The sequence below is a fragment of the Siphateles boraxobius genome, unplaced genomic scaffold, assembly GCF_051911475.1.
Source record: "Siphateles boraxobius isolate OS27281-9 unplaced genomic scaffold, OSU_SipBor_1 3, whole genome shotgun sequence".
NCBI classification, from domain to species: domain Eukaryota; kingdom Metazoa; phylum Chordata; class Actinopteri; order Cypriniformes; family Leuciscidae; genus Siphateles; species Siphateles boraxobius.
Window position 1 is genome coordinate 189,682 of NW_027508919.1, and position 22,819 is coordinate 212,500.

The following is a 22,819-nucleotide window of genomic DNA, read 5'->3' on the forward strand; positions in this document are numbered from 1 at the left end:
TTTTTCTCTCTCGCTAATCTTAACATTGCACACACACACACACACACACACACACACATTTTAAACAGCTCTGATGTATATAGTTTACTCAGCAGGTTTCAGAGTAAAAAGGACTGTACAGAATAAACACGCATAATGAAAAGTCATTATTTCTCTTGATTTTAGGATATAAACAGAGGCCTTTTTTCATCCGTTGTGTTTGCAGTGTGGGGCCTGGTTTCTAGCAAAATGCAGTTTCAAATATTAAAGTCCCCCTGTAGTCAATTATCCCTTAAAAACACGTCTTTGATCACCAAAACTGCATACTTTAAACATAGCAAATACTGTTGAAACACAAACAATTGGTGTGTAATATGTTTATTGTTGGTTGAATAGAAAACAAACGAAAATTACAGGAGCAAAAAATATTTTTCACATAAACACAAAATTACATTTCTAGCAGCTCAGCTTCAATAATCCTTTAAAATCCCTATTTTTTCATGATGATGAGGATGATGATTGAGGTTCAGAAAACAAGTGCTGCAAGTTGTGTAAAGTGAGAACAGTTGAGTGAGAAAGAGAAAAATAATGCGAGGCATTTTACTGCACTTTACTGGCCTGTTATGGTAGTTTAGAATGAGAAATGCTGTTAATTGAAGCCCTATATCGCCTGTATCAGGCTTTATAGCTTGTGTCGCTGTAGTACACGCAAGCACCGGGTGGGACAGACACAATATATACTAGAGGTCACAGTGTTTGACCTCTCCCCGACCCCTAGAGGTCAACTCTGGTTTATCTATGTATGCATATATGAGAAATGTACTGTACTAAGTACAGTTTTTGTTGTGTTGACAACTGTAAACGATATAATAGAGAAGCCTGGTGGAAATGCGTGCAGACACATCAGAAAGTGCAGAAAGCAGTCAAAAGTATTGATCCCAAAGCTAAAGAGACCTTTACTATGTTTGCGCATCAGTTCAACATTTACAGAAAAATAAAGATTATTGCGTCCCCTAGATTAGATTCCTTTTGCAATATGTAGGAAAACAAACAGATAAATACAAAAAGTAGGATATAATCTGGCCTTGAAAAAAAACAGAATCAAGTAAATGGGAAAAGGCAGTTTCGTGAGGTAAGAAAAAAATGAAATTGTTGTTTTTATTGGTCGTCATGTAACAGTATTCGCAACCTTTTTTACAAAAGTGAGATCAGGGACTGAAATAGGATAAAATAATATTTGATGATGCAAAAAAAAAAAAAAATAATTACTGGATCATATAAAGTGAACATTACATACCAGAAAGAAGTTGGGTGGTTGGAGGTTAAAAAAGAAAAAAATTCAAACAAAAGCCTTAATCTTTAAATGTCTAGAAGGTTAAAATGAACTAAAGCAAAACCATAATAAAAAACAAGAGAGAGACAGACAAACAAACCACATTCCCTACATACAAGTTTGTCTGAAACCAGACAAAAGCATTAATGGAAGACATAAGCGGCGTGAACACAAGAGCGTCTGAAATTAATGTGAGCGTGAATGTCACTCAATTATCATTTGTTTAAGGTAAACTTACTTTAGGACCATCAATATTTGACATTATTTTCATTTTCATAAATGAAGAATTTTCCTGCCCTATTATTATTACTGTAATGCAAAAAACATCTCAATCTCGTTAATGTAATGTGAAAATGATTGTCAAAATTGGTTGTATTTCCAATTATATATATATATATAATATATATTTATCAGATTTTAAATATGAACTAGATGTGTTTTTTCTTGAGGTTCACCCAAATATTTAGGCTCTAAATTCCATTATTGATAACATGTGTTGCGTAACAGAGATTTATGAATCCAGCGTGCAATAATACGCATGGGTGATGAAAAATGAAAAACTTCTGCACTCCCTGAGTTTCTGAATGTGTCTGTCTGTCTCTCTCGTTCTTTGTCTTCATCTCTCACGCATATAAAAACACACCCATCAGTAAAAAATGGCACGACCAAAACTCTAAGGAGAGATCAGCGTTTGGATGAGGACTCATTTCAGGGCCTGCAATCACGAGCACCGCTAAACCGATATGATAATCACACGCTGATCATGTAAATTAGAGAGAAACAGGGATCATGGCTTTCAGAAACAAACCAACACAAACTAAACGCACCAGGGTCCGACATGTATCATTATAACCATTAAACAGACTTCTGAGGTATGCACGATTACTTCTTTTTCCAATAAGGACATCAATCAATCAATCAGTTTAGCTAAAAAAAAACATCAGAAAACATGATCACACAGTACTAAAATCTGTGGTCTGGTTAAACCTAAAGGATTGAGGCAGTTTGGTTAAGATCGTGACCATCGTTTGCTTTTTAAACAGGGCATCTGATGAGTTCTGAGAAAAATGTACCCGAAACGAGGTTAATTAGCTCATACGGACAGAAACCGCTGGTTAAAGGGCTTCTGGGAAATAGTTGACAAATAGACGGATGAAAGGACAGCATACGTGCAAAAGAGAGAAACTACAGCTCTGTTCCAAATACTAGTGAGACCGAGACAAAATCCTAACCATTATACAACTTCCCAAGAGACTGATGGGAAATGCTCTATATAGGCAAATGGCACTCAATTTACAATTGAGTTTTACAGTTTGAAATCAGCATGTTTCTATAGCCCAATGTATACTTCAGCCCAATGTTTGTGTCTGTGCACAACAGCGCACGTGCACAGTGAATATTGAGACAGAAGAGTCCAGTAGATGGCATTATACGCAGCTGTGATGTATTGTGCAATAGTCGAAGAAGAGATACAAACAACCGTAAACCAGAGAATGTCTAATGAGGGGAGAACTTCCACTCCCAGTAAACTTCCGGCTTCTGAACTGGTTGCAGTTCCACTCTGGCTCCACATGAGGGCGCTCACAGGACGAGTGCAGAATGAATGGAGGTCTATGGAGATATACCCCTCAAAATCCACTTTTCTCAGGATATAATTTTTTGTCTAGTAATTTGAATGTTGTATTCAAAAGGAAACGCAAAGAAATTAATCATTGCTGGCTGTTAGATTTTTTAGAGTCACTCATTTGCTTTAAAAACTCTTTTAAAATTCAATGACGTCATACACATCGTGCGACCAGAGATACTTCTTTACGGCAATCCTTCAGTCACTTTGGTGCTTTCGCGATCTGCACTTTCTTTTCTCTCGAGGCATCGACAACACAGCTGACACAGGGAAATACACGTGCTAGATGAGTTAAGTCCGCCTTAACATTCTGGTCCCGCTTCGCATGCCACGATGCCATCAGGCGGTATATCTGGTCGTAATCAGTCCTTCACTGACCAATCAGCGTTCATTAGCAGAATGCTAGCATCTTATGGGCAACAACATCTCAACCTGTAAGAAATCGAAAGGACATAAGTACTCGTTCATTCAACTTTCCACCTATAACCCATGTTGAACTTGCAAAACCTACAATCAAATCTGATATTTCTCAACGGCAATCGGGTGAAAGAGACAAATTTAGCCGTCTAGCTCCATAGACTCCCATTCATTTTGCACTCATGGCGATCGCCCCCCAGTGGAACTCTGGTGGAACTACAACCAAAATACAGTACAATAGGACTTAATAGGGAGTGAACAGGCTCTCCGTAGACGGGCTCTGCGTAAACAAAGCAGCATATCAATAGGACTGGGTATCATTCAAGAAATGTCTATACCGATAATGGTTCCTGAACGATACTTTTTTTGATACCAATTTTATTAAATCCGTTTTATCAAGATTACAATAAATATTTTTTTAGTTTGTTGACTTTTTTTTTACAGACTCAAAGACTCATATAGGCCACTAGGGGGAATATATGCCTCATCTAAATCAATCTATTTCTCTTAAATGAATTGTTATATCTCACTGGTTTTTGGAACAGAGATTGAGAAAAAGCTAATGACTGCTCTCACCAAATACATCAGACATGTTTAAGTTATCGACCAAAATAAAGACAAAAAACAGCTTCATATATCATGTTCTTCGCATAATAATTCACTAATACTCATAAACATGGCCCACTTTGTATAATACTACTGTAGTTTTGCTTAGAGCAATCTGTTCTTTCCATTCTTAAACAGAATCACAGATGTGACAGTTTTACAGTCATCGTTCAGTTCAGATCACGCTTTGATTGTCTTCATAAGAACCTCAAAGTCCATTCAATTCAAATGCCAGATTTTTTTCCCAATATAACAAACGAGACACAATACATATAACCAAAATATAAATTCTTAAAAAAATACAATAAATGGGAGTCAAATGTGGAAAAAAGACACATATTTAGATTTTAAAAACATAGTTCTAGCAAATGTAGTAATTCTGTCCTTGAGTGGATCTCACGAAAAATGTCGATATATGTCTGGGTCATATTTTACCCTAAAAATAAGAAATTATATTTTGCATAAACGGTGCACTGAAAAAATAAATTGCTGTAGGATTTACATCAAAACTATTTTCACTCAGAAATGACAAGTAACACATTGGATTAAACATGACATTTTTAAGTAGAAAAAATAAAAAAAAGTGTTTTCTCCTATAATCTGTTTAATTTACAACCTCAAAAAATCATTTTTTTATAGTCTGGCATTTGTTGTACTGATTTAATTTATTCATCCGGATTTGATGACTTTGTTTGCTGTATTGTGATGATAAAAAATAAGATTGTTTTTGCATTATATGAATTTGGTGGAAAATTCAACAAAACAAAACAAAAATTATGCAAAATATAATTTCGAATTATTTCCTTTATTGATTCCTAGCTCTACGGATTCCTATAGTTTTCATCTGGCTCGAGGCTCATGGCACAGTTTGTGAACTCCTTAGTAATATCTGCTAAATTTAAATTCAGTGATCAGCTATGCACTAAGGACAGAGGATTAGCTTTTTTTTAAAAAAATCCATAAAAATGGTTCCTTGTTTAGTGTGCATTTCTACATAATTCATAAGCGATGCACTAACAGCTGCGGTACACGGCTGAGGTTATTAATGTCGATAGCAGAAAGTGCACGAGGAAAGACGGATTTTTCTCATAAACGTTTCGTAAATCTTACGCTATGGAGGATTTTTTAAAAATCGAAACATACAAATCTGATTTGCATAATCTAGAAAATAAATGGAAATAAAGATCTACAATCTCTTTTTCTCTGTAAAACACGTCGAATTGATGAAGGTTTTGTTTCCTTTTTAAAGGTCGTAATTGAAGCGATGGCTGAGCTCTCGGTTCAGTTTCTGCTCGAACACGAGCACGGCACGAATCCGCATTCGGGAGTCGCTCAGTCGCTCGGGATCTGGTGGAAACGGCAGCGTGGGATTGGACGATCACATCTCCTCTCCAGCACAGAAGAAGAGCAAGGGGGAAAGCCTTGAGACCTCGAGTTTGATTAGAGACAAGCCAAGAGGAAATACACCATCTCTGACACACACTGATGAATCCCTGCGGAGAGAGAGGAACAACAGACAGGTTTTCATGTCACACATCAAATATTAAGCTTAAGCAGCCCTTCAGCTATCTTAGATGTAAAAACTCAGAGTCCAAAATTTACTTTTTTGGCAAGAGAAAAGAGAAAATCGCAAGCCATAAACATTTCTAAGCATGCATGAAAAGTGTATTTTGCAATTTATTTATTTTTGTATAAAGTGGAACGCATTGAAAACCAGCTTTTTGAGTTTTTGAACAATTTAAAAGGAAGAAATGCAAAATTTGTTACTTTTAATATTGTAAAACAAATCTGAAATTTATGGTAAAAAAAACAAAAAACAGCAGCATTTTAAGTTTGACTGATTTAACTTAAATTGACAGTTTAAAAAAAAAGTGATATGATGTTAAAATACCAAACATCTGAAATACTAAAATAATTTGTTTTACCTTTATAATACACTGACAACCACCAAAAATACACACGTGGTAAAGAGAAAGTCACATGATAAATCGAAGGCCACATACACATTACAGTTAAATTTGGGAAACTTCACCTTTTAGTGTTTTAGTGTTTAATCCTGTTCTGTACACACATAGCAATATGTCAAATGAAATAAACTAATAATATGGCAAAAGCCATACCTACAATAATTACCTAAAATTGAAAACTAAAACTATAAAAGCTCATAGTTTTAATAGAACTAAAATAACACTGCTGGCAATTCATGTTTATATATATATATATATATATATATATATATATACATTGTATTGTATGTCCCCTGACATTAATTACAGTTTGTAAGCGTATGGAATATAAGGAAGCTAATCCATAGCCAACTAACATCTTTTTAACACAGCATTTTTCCAGTCTTTTACTGCTGAAATTGGGATGATTTTTTGCTTTAGCTGCTACCTCTGTGTGTCTGTGGGCTTCATATGTGCGTCTCCATGTCGGTGTATCCTGGCAGCATGTCTCCGTTGGAGCAGTTCTTCAACATCTTGTCCATGCTTGGGTCGTTGAGCTCTTTCTGCCGTCTCTGCGCGCGCCGGTGCACCAGAGGCACGAAGAACATCACGATCCCCCCCACTATTGGAGGAATCCCCGCCAGATAAAACGCCACGTAGTAGTTTCCAAAATGGTCACGAAGAAGGCCTGAGAAAGAAGATGTGATGAGGAAAAAAAGAACATATGTGAGATGAAACGGCATTAACACAAAATGTTCAATGAGGAAAAGATCTAGTTCAGGCTGAAGAGCACCTCATATGACCTGATGAGAATATCTTTAAAAAGGAAATGTTTACTATTATTGTTGCAAGCTTTAAATAACTATGTTTATTAAGTCATTTCAGAGGTCGAGCAAATATATATATATACATGTGTGTGTATTTGCTTTACCTCTGGAACAGGATGATTGTGTAATATTTATATATATATATGATGAAAATATTAAACATTTACAAAAAAATAGAAATATATTCTTCACCTCTGGATATTGTGTGTGTGTGTGTGTGTGTGTGTGTGTGTGTGTGTGTGTGTGTGTGTGTGTGTGTGTGTGTGTGTGTGTGTGTGTGTGTGTGTGTGTGTGTGTGTGTGTGTGTGAAAATTAAAAATTAAAAGAAATGTTAAAAGAAAATAAAGATTTCCTTTAGAAAAACATAAGCCATGAAGAAAATGGGGTCGATTTTGATTTCATGTTGACTTTAAATAAAAAGACGGCTAAAGAATGGAACTAATGCGATTAAATTCAACTGAGACTCCCCACTGTGACCGCCACTCGATTTCAATATCCTTCTCCGGGAATTTCAATGAGGCTTGAGGTCTGGAACGAATCTCAAGCAAAACAACCACACAAGCTGTTTAGACTTCGGTAAGATTCTCCCCAGTGTCTGATACAAAAGATATAAGATCTCTTGAAACTTAAATAAACATTTAGAAGTCCAAGTATGTGAAATAACAGCATGTGACGGCCAATCCAAACCTAGTTGTAATGCTCCTGCCGTGAAGGCCAACGCTTTGAAACCAGATCATATAAATGATGCTTCAAGTTCTCAGCGTTCCTGAAACCGACAGGTAACGTCAGTATTTTACAAATGAACCTTGAGACCTGCAAATATAAGGTCCATTTACTGGAGTACAAGTAGATGTTATTATGTCCAATTCTTCAAAATGAAAGCTTGGGTTTGGTTTCGGAACTGAAAACATATGGAGACCGTCGTGAACAAGAGCATTTATGTCAACAGTCCAAACTAAATGTGCTCACAGGGAGACCTTGGAGTTTACCCAACAAAATAAATCTCCTTCCTGTCCACCGGACCCATAAACTGGGAAAACACTTAGCCTGTTGTGTGTGTGTGTCTTATCTGGGAAACGCAGCCAAGATCAGCATGCTGGCTGATTAAATCACATTTTCATTATTTATCTACAAGTTTTATAAAAAAGATTGTGTGTCTTTAGATGGAAATTAGTTACGCTGCATGGAAGAGAGGAATTCACTTGCAGCACAAAGACCATTGAGCATTAAATAAATAAATTATATATATATATATATATACTCTACCGTTCAAATGTTTGGGGTCAGTAAGATTATTTAATGTTTTTGATACAAGTCTATGGAAGCTTGTTTCCGCCACAGAATAAAAAATATCAAGGTAATTGCGACTTTTTATCTCACTATTCTGACTTTTTATCTCACAATTGCGTCATATAAAGTCACAATTGTGTTATAAAGTCCATTTCTAAGGAAAAAAAGACTGACTTTTTTCTCAGAATTGAATTCTGAAAACAGAATCGCAATTCTGACTTTATCACATGCAGTTGGGAGATATAAAGCCAAAATTGCATGATATTAAGTCGCAATTGTGTTATAAAGTCAGAATTGTAAAATATAAACATCCAATATAAACATGAGATATAAACATATACACGAAAAAAGTCAGTCCTTTTTTCCTTAGAATTTGACTTAACACACAATTGCAACTTTATATCTCACAATTCTGACATTATAACACGCAAATGCGACTTTATATCACGCAATTCTGACTTTATATCTCGCAATTCAGAGAAAGTCAGAATTGCATGATATAAAGTCACATTTGCGTGTTATAAAGTCAGAATTGTGAGATGTAAAGTCTCAATTATCTTTTAAAATGTTTTATTCTGTGGTGGAAACACATATCCCGATACTGAACTCACAATTCAATATTACTGCGATACTCCAACACATATGATAAAAAGTTAACAAAAATGTCCTGTTGATTAAAATGCTAAATTTGATATTACATTGTGTGTGTAAATGAATAGGCTTGGACTTGGTCCTGATAACCCAATGCACAGGACAATAGAGACACCAGAATAAACATATTCATGATTCTGAAGCTGAAAACAGAATTATTTTAGACGAATTTTCACTCTGTCAATGACTAGAAATATTTAAAATAATCTCGGCCACTTTTTACTGGTAACATCAAACATTATCAGGTCCCACAAATATTCCCTCACTGCATTATTATACATTATAATCAACATTATATATAGTAGTTTAATGTAGAACTGAGACTAAAACTCACAGTAATTTTCATTTTGAGTGAACTATACACAATAAATATGGTCACTATCCACGATACATATTTATACATTTCTGTATTGCGATATATTGTGACACGATACATTGTTACACCCCTACTATTTGGTTATGAAATGGCCCCTGACCTGCGATCGGGGGTCCCGCTGTCATCGGTATGGCCATGAGGCCGAGGAGGTAACCGATGGCTTGAGACGCCTGCATCGGCCCGACCAACTCAAAGGCGATGGGGGCCATGATAGTGATGAAACAGCCGTCACAAAAGCCCATCAGTACGAAAACCACCACCAGACCTTCGAACGTGGCGCACTGAGGGATCATCATCGACATCAGGCCCAGCAATATGAACGAAGCCACCTACACACACATATAAACACACACAATCATCTAAGAACGTGGAGAGTTTGATCCATCAAAGCTTAAATTAATCTAATACATGTAAGTGGAAAAATACCATAGAAAAGGGCTTTCATATATATATATATATATATATACAGTATATATATATATATATATATATATATATAAGGCTATTGTATCAGGACTGCCAACTTTTGAATTTAGCATTTTATTAAAAAATGATGCAAAAAAAAACTTGCATCACAATAAGTGTATTGTGATTGTCACAACATTTGGTAACTAAACTGAATTTTAAGTTTAGTGCCAACATGTTACAATATTTACATGGTGACTGGTATGCTACTGTTTTTATTATTGCTTGACACAAATTTCACGATTTCAATGTAATTCCTGTGATTTGATTCTGATCTTGATTCAATATCAATTCATTTGGATAAATACTAGGTACAGTAGATACATGTTAATTTTTCTCAAGAAAAAAAAAATGTGAGATGCTGTAAACACACAGAGAGCCCTGTCAGCTGGTATTTATATATATATATATAATTATTTTTTTAAAGAACTCTTTATTGAGTTTTCTTTTTTAAAGTCAAGAAACACAAAAATACAAAGCAAAAAGCAACTATACAAATCTAGAACCCACCCCTGGTAGACTCCAAGAAAATAAAAATAAAATACAAACATAGAATGTAGTAAATAAATAAATAATAATAATAATAATAAGTAAATTAACAAATTACATAGATGTTAAAAAAAGTTGACAATATCAAAAGCAGCATAGCTGGTATTATTGTTAAAGGTCAAAAATAACAACTCAATTTAAATATAATGCGTTTTTATTATAATAACAACGTTATAATATTTTAATGATATATGTAAAAATATAATAAATATATAGCCTAATATAGTGCACATACTTTCTATAGCTAATTTTTCAGCCCTGTATATATGAAATTCTGTTCACGTTAGTATATCACTAATGATAAAAACTGATTCAAAATTTGTTCCACTTTGAGAACATGCATCATGAACTTCAGAAACGCTGAAGCCACTGATGACCTTGTGACCTTGAGTGTCTCTGATTTCATTTCATGCTCTGGCGGCATCGCATTAGAGTTGCTGATTTCTTGCGGTTATGGAAATATTCATCACAAACATTCCGTACCTGCAAGTAGATTTTATTTACTCCGGGAATGAGGTCTCCGATCTTCCCAAACATCAGCCGCCCGACCCCAGACGACGCTCCGATACACACGAGCAGAAGCCATTCCCTCTGAGTGTCTTCAAACTGCTCCTTCACAAAGCTCATCTGTGCCGACACAGGAAACACATCAGATTAACATTACACATGCAAGATTATCTGTCTGTCTTCTTTCTGTCTGTCTTCGATCTATCTATCTATCTATCTATCTGTTTGTCTGTCTGTCTGTCTGTCTTCTATCTGTCTGTCTGTCTGTCTTCTATCTATCTATCTATCTGTCTGTCTGTCTGTCTGTCTGTCATCTATCTATCTATCTGTCTGTCTGTCTGTCTGTCTGTCATCTATCTATCTATCTATCTATCTGTCTGTCTGTCTGTCTGTCTGTCTGTCTGTCTGTCTGTCTGTCTGTCTTTCTATATCTATCTATCTATCTATCTATCTCTATCTATCTGTCTGTCTTCTATCTATCTATCTATCTATCTATCTATCTATCTATCTATCTGTCTGTCTGTCTGTCTGTCTATCTGTCTGTCTTCTATCTATCTATCTATTTATCTATCTATCTATCTATCTATCTATCTATCTATCTATCTATCTATCTATCTATCTATCTATCTATCTATCTATCTCTATCTATCTATCTGTCTGTCTGTCTGTCTTCTGTCTATCTATCTATATCTATCTATCTATCTGTCTGTCTGTCTGTCTGTCTATCTATCTATCTGTCTGTCTATCTATATCTCTATCTATCTATCTATCTATCTATCTATCTATCTATCTGTCTGTCTGTCTGTCTGTCTGTCATCTATCTATCTATCTATCTATCTATCTATCTATCTATCTGTCTGTCTGTCTGTCTGTCTGTCTGTCTGTCTGTCTGTCTGTCTATCTATCTATCTATCTATCTATCTATCTGTCTGTCTGTCTGTCTGTCTGTCTGTCTGTCTATCTATCTATCTATCTATCTATCTATCTATCTATCTATCTGTCTGTCTGTCTGTCTGTCTGTCTGTCATCTATCTATCTATCTATCTATCTATCTATCTATCTATCTATCTATCTATCTATCTATCTATCTATCTATCTATCTATCTATCTGTCTGTCTGTCTGTCTGTCTGTCTGTCTGTCTGTCTGTCTGTCATCTATCTATCTATCTATTTATCTAGCTATCTATCTATCTGTCTGTCTGTCTGTCTTCTGTCTATCTATCTATATCTATCTATCTATCTGTCTGTCTGTCTGTCTGTCTGTCTGTCTGTCTGTCTGTCTGTCTGTCTGTCTGTCTGTCTATCTATCTATCTGTCTGTCTGTCTGTCTTCTGTCTATCTATCTATATCTATCTATCTATCTGTCTGTCTGTCTGTCTGTCTGTCTGTCTGTCTGTCTGTCTGTCTGTCTGTCTGTCTATCTATCTATCTGTCTGTCTGTCTATCTATCTATCTGTCTGTCTGTCTGTCTGTCTGTCTGTCTGTCTATCTATCTATCTGTCTGTCTGTCTATCTATATCTATCTATCTATCTATCTCTATCTATCTATCTATCTATCTATCTATCTATCTATCTATCTATCTATCTATCTATCTATCTATCTATCTATCTATCTATCTATCTATCTATCTATCTGTCCAGCTATCTATAATGTCTGTCTTCTATCTATCTATCTATCTATCTATCTATCTATCTATCTATCTATCTATCTATCTATCTATCTATCTATCTATCTATCTATCTATCTATCTATCTATCTATCTGTCCATCTATCTATAATGTCTGTCTGCCTGTCTACCCAATATAAAAATAAAAATATGAAGCAGCACAGCTGTATTCAACATTAATAATAATCAGAAATGCTTCTTGAGCAGAAAATCAGCATATTAGAATGATTTCTGAAGAAACAAAATGGTACTGAATCTGAAACTGAATTTCAGGATATACCACAGAAAACATGGAACAAATGGAAAAATGTTAAAACTGAAACTCAATAATGTGACACCTGGAGTAATGATGCTGAAAATTACGCTTCCCATTACAGGAATAAGTTACATTTAAAAACGTATTAAAATAGAAAACAGTTATTTTAAATTGTAATAATATTCCACAATATTTTTACTTAGTTTGGATCAATAAACGCAGGCTTGTTGAGCAGGGAAATAAAACAAAAAACTTTTGAACAATAGTCTGTCTGTCTGTTTGTCTAACATCAAATTATCTTTTTATACTCTCCACTCAGTAGTATCTTATCCAAACACACAAACATTAATCTCTTGTTGACATAGAAGTGCTAGTTAAGTGAGATTCCCGTGATTTAATCATCGCTGGACTGAACGGTTGGCTTTGTATGGCCATCGTCTTCATCAAAGCTCCTTTTCTTCAGCCTCATCAACCATGGCATTAATGCGGCTCTGTGCTGGGAACACAGGAAAGCCAGCTATAAGTTGAATATTTCCGCTCATAGACGCCTTTGTTTCTAAGAAGGGAAGGGGGAGGTCATGGGGTTAAAAATAAAAAAATCCTTTAGAAGCATTTCCTGACCCTAGAGATCACAGTCTTTTGAAAACGGCTTGAATGAGAAAACCTTAGGGGCACATCAAAAGCCATGAGATTTCATATTTAGGTTTAATGCGAAGAAAGGGCTTTCTTATTTCACCACAGAGCGTCACACACACACACACGTACAACAAAAGCCGGGGCAAAGTGTTTACTTCTGGTCCGATGCCTGAAAAAACACGACTGAAGGTGGAAGAGTGAGACTGAGGCGAGGGGGAAAGGTTTCTCTCATTAACTTTACACACACACACACACACCTAACCAAATAAACACTTGCTTCAAACACATACCGACGTTTTGACATATCAACACAACTTAAATGCACACACACACACACACACACACACACACACACACACACACACACACACACACACACACACACACACACACACACACACACACACACACACACACACACACACACACACACACACACACACACACACACACACACACACACACACACACACACACACACACACACACACACACACACACACACACACACTTCCAGTTTCCTTACATCTGTCTACAGCCTGCATTACATTTCACTACCGCTCAAAAGTCTGGGGTTGGTCAGATTTTTTTATGCGTTTGAAAGAAGTCTCTTCTGCTTACTAAAGCTGCATTTAATTGATCAAAAATACAGTAAAAAAAAAATATATTATTACCATTCAAAATACCCTGTTTTCTATGTGAATATACTATAAAATGTATTTTATTACTGTAATCAAAGCTGAATTTTCAGCATCATTACTCCAGTCTTCAGTGTCACATGATCCTTCAGAAATCATTATAATATGATGATTTGATGCTCAAGAAACATTTATGATTATTAATACATATTTTTCAGGATTCTTTGATGAATAGAAAGATCAAACGAACAGCATTTATTTGAAGTAAGAATATTTTGTAAGAATATAAATGTCTACTGACATTTTTTCAGTAAAAATAATCATTTTTACTGTAAAAAAAAAAAAAGTAAACATTTTGAAAAAATGTCAGTAAGTTTGCTACCGCGCAACACGGCTAATTTGAGCACATCTCCATTAACCACACTCTGAACAATTAAGGTATTGAATTACTGTGTTTTACAGCGAAAGAGAAGCACGCATGATGGATCCATTTACGTCACGCTTTTGTTTCAGCAAACAGTGAAACATCCTCTTATATCATCACATTTTATGGCCTACCCCTTAACTGTGACCCAAAGCCCTTTTTATGCACTCAGTCCAACTAATTCTAAGCTTAAATTTGCTTTGTAAAGCAAGCGCGAGCGAGCAGCATTATGGCCATGTACGTCGGGTATCCGAGTAAAAGTATGTCTATCACTATGGCAACAGGTGAAACAAGGACAGAAATCCCCAGAGTCTGACCTGAGATGACACACACAGAGTTAATAATTCATCATCAACATGTGTGTACTCATCACATAGGCTTTCTGTCATGCAGAGTGCAGTAAATATTTCAGCTGACAGAACCCTAAAACATTATTTATGCATGTGCCGAGCGCGTCGCTCCTACAGCCTCCTCCGTTCTCAATGTTAAATGCACACCCGCTGTAAATCGGAGGCGTTTTGTGTTTATAAAATGGTCATTAGCTTGTAAACAACAGCCTCTGCAAAACAGCAAATGTCAAGTTTAATATTCAGTCCAGAAATTAAAATTGACTTTTTTTTCGTATTAACTAAGCTGCATTGGCATGCCAACAAACAATAACTTCCTATGAATTTATTTCCTTCAATTTTTAATGATTTTAATGGCATTGTAAATAAAAAAAGTAGAGCTACTGCAAGTTTCATACATAAATGATGTGCTAAAACTGAAAAGTTAGTTCAATCAAAAACAAAATAATTGTCATATTTAGTCATCCTCAAGTTATTTTAAAACATTGTGGCACAAACACAAATTATGAAGTGATGTTCACACTTTTTTGTATATTATGCAATAGTATTATTTTAGTAATATTTATATACTATTATAGTATTTATTCATATTTCGAATTTGATTTTTAGAAGCCTTTAAAATAGTATAATGGGGCACTTTAACTAAAACTAAAAATGAAAACAGAAAAAAATAAAATAAATCTTAATAAAAAATTAGTGCTGGGCAACGATTAATCACCATTAATAAAAGTTTGTGTTTATATAATATACGAGTGTGTACTGTGTATAATTATCTTGTATACATAAATACACACACATGCATCTATATAATTAAGAAATATTTACACGTATATACTGCATATATATTTATACATAATTTATATTATATCTAAATATAAATATTTTAAATATAAATAACACATTTTTCTGAAATATGTGCATGTGTGTGTTTATATATATATATATATATATATATATATATATATACATACACACAAAATAATTATACATATTGCACACACATATATTATGTAAACACAAACTTTTATTTTGGATGCGATTAATCGTCGCCCAGCATTATAAAACATATAACAATGATTATGCTTTCTGTTCATTGGATGAAGTGATTAAATAATTGTAGAATTAATTCTACTACAGTCAATTATAAAATAATTCAAACATTTATAATTAATTAAATATAAATATATATATATATCTTTTGTGCTAATTTGCTGCAACACAAAACTTTTATTTTGGATGCGAATAATCGCAATAATAAAAAATATAACAATGGTAATAAAACAGCACAGCACTCACTAAACTAATGAGAATATTTTTGAGAAACCGCACAGAACTCACCAGGTGCACGTAGGGAACGAAGTATCCCAGAACCGCAGTAGCGACCCCGAACGCCCAAACCCGATAGGTCAAAACGCTGAACACTCGCACGTTAAAGTACTTCCTGATTTTGCCCAGGCTCTTCTGCCACCGGCCCGCCGACTCCAGGCCTGACGGCGGTCCGTCTACTCCCACGCCCGGCATCGGGATCATCCCGCTGGGCATGAGCGGTTTAAAGGTGAGGGCCAGCAGAGACTGGACCAGCATGAAGATACTGAGGATCTGGAAGGTTCTGGGAAGCCCCAGCGGCCCCACCACCTTCTTCAGGAGCACCGGGAGTCCCATCGAGAAGAGGCTGCTGCCCGCCGTCACCACACCGTTGGCCAAACCCAGTCTCTGCCGGAAATAATGCCCCAGGATCACCAGAGACGGCTGGAACGCAAACGAGGATCCGCAGCCGAAGAGTATCCCGTATGTGAAGTAGCGGAGACCCAGCGTGCTGAAGAGAGAGAGGAACACAGGACATGAGGAATGTGATGTATATATATATATATATATTTAGATTTTCTTCAATTTCAAGGTTTGCGTTCTCGAGCCCCTAAACACTATTTTATATTCTCAGATTATGAAACGTGCATATACAGTAGATGATATAAAAGAACCGAAACTCAGCGAGCGTATACTTGCCTCACAGACGTGAGAAATATATATATAGAAAGCTTGAAATATCTACATGTGAATGAATAGATTCAAATGGAAAAAACGAGTGACGAGTCAGCATCGTGACTTCATCTCTGCACCCCAAAACACAGAAAACATTGCTAATAAATTATTAAAATGTTTAGATAGTCTCCTGTTTCTTTTTTTCATGACACATTCATAATCTTTACATTTGCCTGTGGCAAGCTTTATGTGTGCATTTGAGCGCTGATTAGGCTATGTATTTTATATAGACAATTAAAGGCGCATTATTATGATTTATGCCTTATTAATATAAACGTGCGATTATTCGACTAATGCCTTAAATGAACGACTGCTAGTCGACTGTATAAATCTTTAGTCGAGGGCAGCCCGAGATATTTCAGTGTCTATTCAGTTCATTTGTTGAGGTCAATTTGTAGAGAAAGGCGTACATTCCTATAGACTAAACACATAATACGCATGTGCACTCCGTTAGCGTTTTCACAGATTCATGTTTTTGAAGTTTGTGTGGAGAAAAGTTAATAACTAATGATCTTTGCAACGGAAGTGAATCAATCAAAACTAACTTTACCTGGAGAAGAACTTTATTCTACAAAAACAATCTCTGTTACTTTAATTTCCTATTATCACTGTAAAGCTGCTTTGAAACAATCTATATTGTTAAAAGCGCTATATAAATGAAGGTGACTTGTGAGAAACTGAGTTCAAACTAGCATCTTTTTACTTGTTTTGTTGTTGAAGATATTTCTTCTTTCCCAGTTTAATGTGAAGATGCTACGAGTATGCCTGCATTTCCTTCTGGAAGAGAATTGCATCACTGAGACGCTATTATATTTATCTGTTATAATAGTATTATTATACTATACTATAATATAATAAAATACTGTAATATATTATTATATTAGTATTATAGTACTATTATATTTTTTGTAACACTTTACAGTAAGGTTTCATTAGTTATTGTATTACAGTAGCTAACATGAACTAACGGTAAGCAATACATTTGTTACTGTATTTGTTAATATTTGTAATAAAAAAATCATTGTTTGTTCATGTTAGTTCCCAGTGCATTAACTAATGTTAAGAAATACAATTTTTGATTTTAATAATGTATTAGGAAATGTTGAAATTAACAAAGCATTAATAAATGCTGTAAAATTGCAGTTCGTTATTAGTTCACTAATGAAACCTTTATTGTAAAGTGGTACCTATTTTTTGTTAATATTTAAAATTAGATTTTATTTTCTGTGTAATTTTTTGTTTTTTTTATTCATTTTGGATTTTTAAAAATATGGATATATAGATTTATTAAGTTTTAGTTTAACTAAAAAGCATGTACCGCCACCATATTTTGTTGCATGAATATCTGAACATGCAATATATCAAAAGAATTTGGATGGCCGAAAATTAAATCCCCGTATAACAGTGACAAATCCGGTGAGCTATAAATGATGGAAAATCTGTCAATGGCCAGGAAAGGGTTAAAGTATTTATTTTTTTCTCTTTCCATACTTCTCAACTCCTGCAAGCGGTGCCACACTCTTCCTGGAAACAAAGTCATGTTTATAAGGTGCTGGATTGATACAAGCAGTTTTTAAGCTGAACTAGTGATTTATTTTCCTTATCAAACTGAAGTATTTCACATCCATATGCCCTTTGACTCCTAAAGCCAGAGAATGTGCGAGACACAGCTACCAGGAGACATTATTTGCGTAATTATAGACACACAGTTGCGCAAATGATGGATTGCGGGTCTTTGCGAGATCGAATGGAGATCCTGCAGGAGACATTTGTGTTCAAAGCCTGAGGAAGGGAAGCAAATAGTGTGTGTGTGTGTGTGTGTGTCGGTGTGTATGCACTTGTTAGTATTTGTTGAGTGTTTAAGGCTCTAAACGCAGCAGGACAGTTTTTTTCTCTCCAACAGTGTGTGTGTGTCAGTGTGTGTGTGTGTGTGTGTGTGTGTCTCAGTGTGCATGCACTTGTTAGCATGTGTGTTTGTTGAGTGTTTCAGGCTCTAAACGCATCAGGACTGTTTTTTTCTCTCCAACTGTGTGTGTCTGTCAGTGTGTGTGTGTGTGTGTGTGTGTGTGTGTGTGTCAGTCAGTGTGTGTGTTTGTTGAGTGTTTCAGGCTCTAAACGCAGCAGGACTGTTTTTTTCTCTCCAACTGTGTGTGTCTGTCAGTGTATGTGTGTGTGTGTGTGTGTGTGTGTGTGTGTGTCTGTCAGTGTGTGTGTTTGAGTGTTTCAGGCTCTAAACGCAGCAGGACTGTTTTTTTCTCTCCAACTGTGTGTGTGTGTGTGTGTGTGTGTGTGTGTGTGTGCGCACTTGTTAGCATGTGTGTTGAGTGTTTCAGGCTCTAAACGCATCAGGACTGTTTTTTTCTCTCCAACTGTTTGTGTCTGTCGGTATGTGTGTGTGTGTGTGTATGCACTTGTTAGCATGTGTGTTTGTTGAGTGTTTAAGGCTCTAAACGCAGCAGGACTGTTTTTTTCTCTCCAACTGTGTGTGTCTGTCGGTATGTGTGTGTGTGTGTGTGTGTGCACTTGTTAGCATGTGTGTTGAGTGTTTCAGGCTCTAAACGCAGCAGGACTGTTTTTTTCTCTCCAACAGTTTCTAACAACAGCAAGAGTTTTTTGAGCTTGGAATAAAACCAGCGCTCGGTCAAACCGCACCAGGATCTCAGAAAGAGGACACTGTGAGAAAACAATGAGAAGGAAAAGAAGGGAAGAAAAAAAAAAAGCAACGATTACATAAATGTCCCACTGTCCTGCGTGTGTATGCGTTCTTCTTGTTTAAAGCGTTTTTTTCAATAACCTTTTACATAAGCACTTAAGGAGGCTGCAAGTGATTCGTCTCCTGAATTATGTTTCCTCTAAAGACGTGAAGACAGGAGACTGACTCACGCAGTGTTAAAGAGAAACAGAGGAATGTGTGTCTGACTCACACTGCCTGCACGGGCATATTAAAGCACAAAACATTACAAAATGGATAATCTGATTATCAAACATTTACATTATAAGATTTTGATTATAGAAAATTTTTATTTTTGGATGAATGCAAAAGAAAAAAAATCTAATAATAATAAATCTTTCACAGGAAAGTATTGTTTTGGGAAAAATGCACCCAAAAAAAATTGAAACATTGTTTTTTTATTCAAATGGAAAACGTTATAATAACAAATACTTTACAGACAGTTATTGCTTTTGGAAAAAACTTAAATCATGTAATAAATATTTTACTGAAAAATAGTTTTTCTATAAATACACAAGAAAAAATAATATAATAATGAATATTTTACAGAAAATTATGTTTTTGGAAGAATGTCATATATATAATATTAAATATTGTAGGAAAAAATTATTGATTTTATTGTTGTTATGGCATGTTTGTCAGTTCAGTTCAACAGTTATGAGAATTAATAATTCATTTTATAATTTAAATCATTAATACAACATATATTGAATATGAAAATGCATATAATAAATACTTTACAGACAAAAATTGTTTTTCGAAAAATCATAAATATTTTACTGAATAATATTTTTATTTTTCAATAAAATATTTTGGAAAAATGCACAAGAAAGAATTTATATAATAATACATATTTTACTGAACAATATATATTTTTCAGTAAACACACAAGAAAAAATCTTTTCATAATAAATATTTTACAGAAAGATATTGTTTTTGGAAAAATGTAATATAATATTAAATATTTTGGAAAAAGTAATTGATTTCATCTGGTTATGGCATGTCTGTTAGTTAAATTCAACAGATATGAAAATTGATCAAATAAAATAAATGCATAATATGACCATCTTGAAAAAAAATATTTGTTTCCATTTTTGAGCATTAGCAAAGCATCGTTCAGCGCACTGTGACCTGTATATCTGTGTGGATGTTTACACATCTCGAACACGGCTTAATGCATAGCAGCAGATCACAGCTCACACACACACACACAAATACATATACAAAGACTGCATTGAGTGTGATGAAGCTGTGTACGTCATGTACAACCTAATACAACTCAAAATTCAAAGAAAAGATGCAGTGAAGAACATATGAATGATCCCTGACTTCTTTGTCTAGTCCATACACACTGGCTGAGCATTCTGGGTAAAATAAATGTGCTTTAAAAAGGATGAACGAACTCAAGTAAACATAAAATCCCAATGCATGGGTCACTCTCAGGAGATTTGTGTGTCACATTGCCGAGAACAGTAACATTTATTGATTTATTTCATTTTGTTCTGTGTATATAGTTATGCTATATTTGTCAGTTCAGTTCAACAGTTAATGGAAAAAAAAATCAATTAAAAATGCTTTACAGAAAAACATTTTTCTTCTCAGAAATACACAAGAAAAAATAATGTAACAATAAATATTATAGATAAAAATATAGTTTTTTTGCAAAAATGCACAGGAAATAAATCATATAATAATAAATATATTGCATAAAAATATTGTTTTTGGAAAAATGCTGAAGAAAAGCATAATTTAATGCTATATATATTATAGAGAAATATCGTTTGATTTCACTTTGCTCTATGTATAGCTATGGTATAGTTGTCAGTTCAATTGTTATATTAAACAAGAATCCAATAAAAAAAAAATATACATATATATATATATATATATCTTTTTTTTTAGAGAAAAATATTTTTCTTCTGAAAAATGCACAAGAATTTTTTTTTTTTTTTTTTAAATGCATAATAATATTGACCATAAATATTGTGGTGTGAATGTGATGCAACAGTATATTTGCTAAAAGCCATTATTAGGCAGTTTTGCACTGATAAACAACATTTAATCCCAAATATCTGTGAATATAACAGTGTAAATTTAAATAATGTTTATGGTGGGATTTGTATTTTCAGGAAATTTATGATTTAAAGCACATACATTTCAAATGCACAATGAAATGTCTAAAAGGATTTCAATGTACAAAGGATTAAAAAAGAAAAACGAAGGCATTTACGTAGCGAAGGAGCTGGTGAGAAGACCGAGGAAGGCCACGAACGCTCCACAGACGGCAGTCTTCCGGCACCCGAAGTGATCGGTGAACATGCTGACCACCGGAGAGCAGAAGAAGATCATCCCCATCGCCAGAGCGCCAACCCAGGCTGGAAACCAGAGAGAGAATCATGTGATCAATAAAGGAGAACACACAGCACCAGGGGCCTCATTTATAAACGTTGCGTACGCACAAAAGAAGGCGTAACGCTCTCAGCGCAATAATTGGTATTTATAAAAAGCAAACTTGACGGGAAAATGTGCGGTCCTTCACGCAAACTCTGACCCAGGCGTGCGCACAAAAACGGGTGAAATGAGAAATGGCGACACCGTCGTTTCACAACACGTGAAAGTGTGTGAAACTGTAGACCGTTGTGTAAAAGAAATAACATGAAGACTTTAAAAGCAAGTCTTACAATTAACAGCTACACGAACACCCGTTTGATCGACCTGCGGTGTAAAACTAACATAATCAAACGAAGATTACAACAGAAATGCAAATCAACACATATTTGCACAAATAAAAGTGAAATATGCTCTGCAATAATACTGGCATGTTATGCAATTCATCCTCATGACACATCTGGAGCTTGTCAGATGCAATCAAATGGATGGTATTAAAATGCCATCACAATGCGTAATGACGTAATGCCCACACTGTGCCCTCCAAACAACATTTCACTCCTCTTTTCCACCTCGCCAACGATCATTTCTACTTCACATTGAGTGAAGTTACGTTTCTTGGTTGTCCTCTCTGTGTTTGCCATGGTTTCGCAATCGATGAATATTGACTTGTGGGCGTTTAACGGACTATTTATGGGCGTGACATGAAGCCGCAAAAGCTGCGCTACATTTAGAATTGATTGTGATTTATTAAAGGGATACTCCACCAGTTTTTCTTATTAAACTATGTTATTCCCTTAACTAAGACGAGTTGATACATACCTCTCTCGTCTCAGTGCGTGCACTATATCGCTCTGTATTGCCGCAAAACTATGTTAGCACTTAGCTTAGCCCATGCACTAAATATGGGCCAAGCAGAGAAGCGACCAAACACTTCCACGTTTTCCCTATGTAAACACAGTTACTCGAGTAGTGTAACTTGACCTGGGCTGGTGACACAAAATAAACCGTTGCGCTTTTCTAAGCGTTTAAAATTGATGACTATATTGTATGGCGGAATACCATAACAAGTGCTTTTGAGCACTTCGACTTGGCGCAATAATATCTTCACTCGTGAAAAGT

The 22,819-nt window shown here is 35.1% G+C and overlaps 1 protein-coding gene across 1 annotated transcript in view; it reads right to left on the reverse strand.

Moving 5' to 3' along the window:
* Positions 1–341: 341 nt before the first annotated feature.
* slc16a2 (solute carrier family 16 member 2) overlaps positions 342–22,819 on the reverse strand; it is a 41,686-nt gene continuing 19,208 nt past the window's right edge. Inside the window, exons 2-7 of the mRNA XM_077247253.1 lie at positions 21,540–21,684; positions 15,877–16,354; positions 10,547–10,690; positions 9,150–9,378; positions 6,354–6,593; positions 342–5,452 (exon numbers count right to left, since the gene is read on the reverse strand). Of these exons, the coding sequence (XP_077103368.1) occupies positions 6,373–6,593; positions 9,150–9,378; positions 10,547–10,690; positions 15,877–16,354; positions 21,540–21,684 (1,217 nt within the window). The 3' untranslated portion in view covers positions 342–5,452; positions 6,354–6,372. The remainder of the gene's footprint in view (positions 5,453–6,353; positions 6,594–9,149; positions 9,379–10,546; positions 10,691–15,876; positions 16,355–21,539; positions 21,685–22,819) is intronic.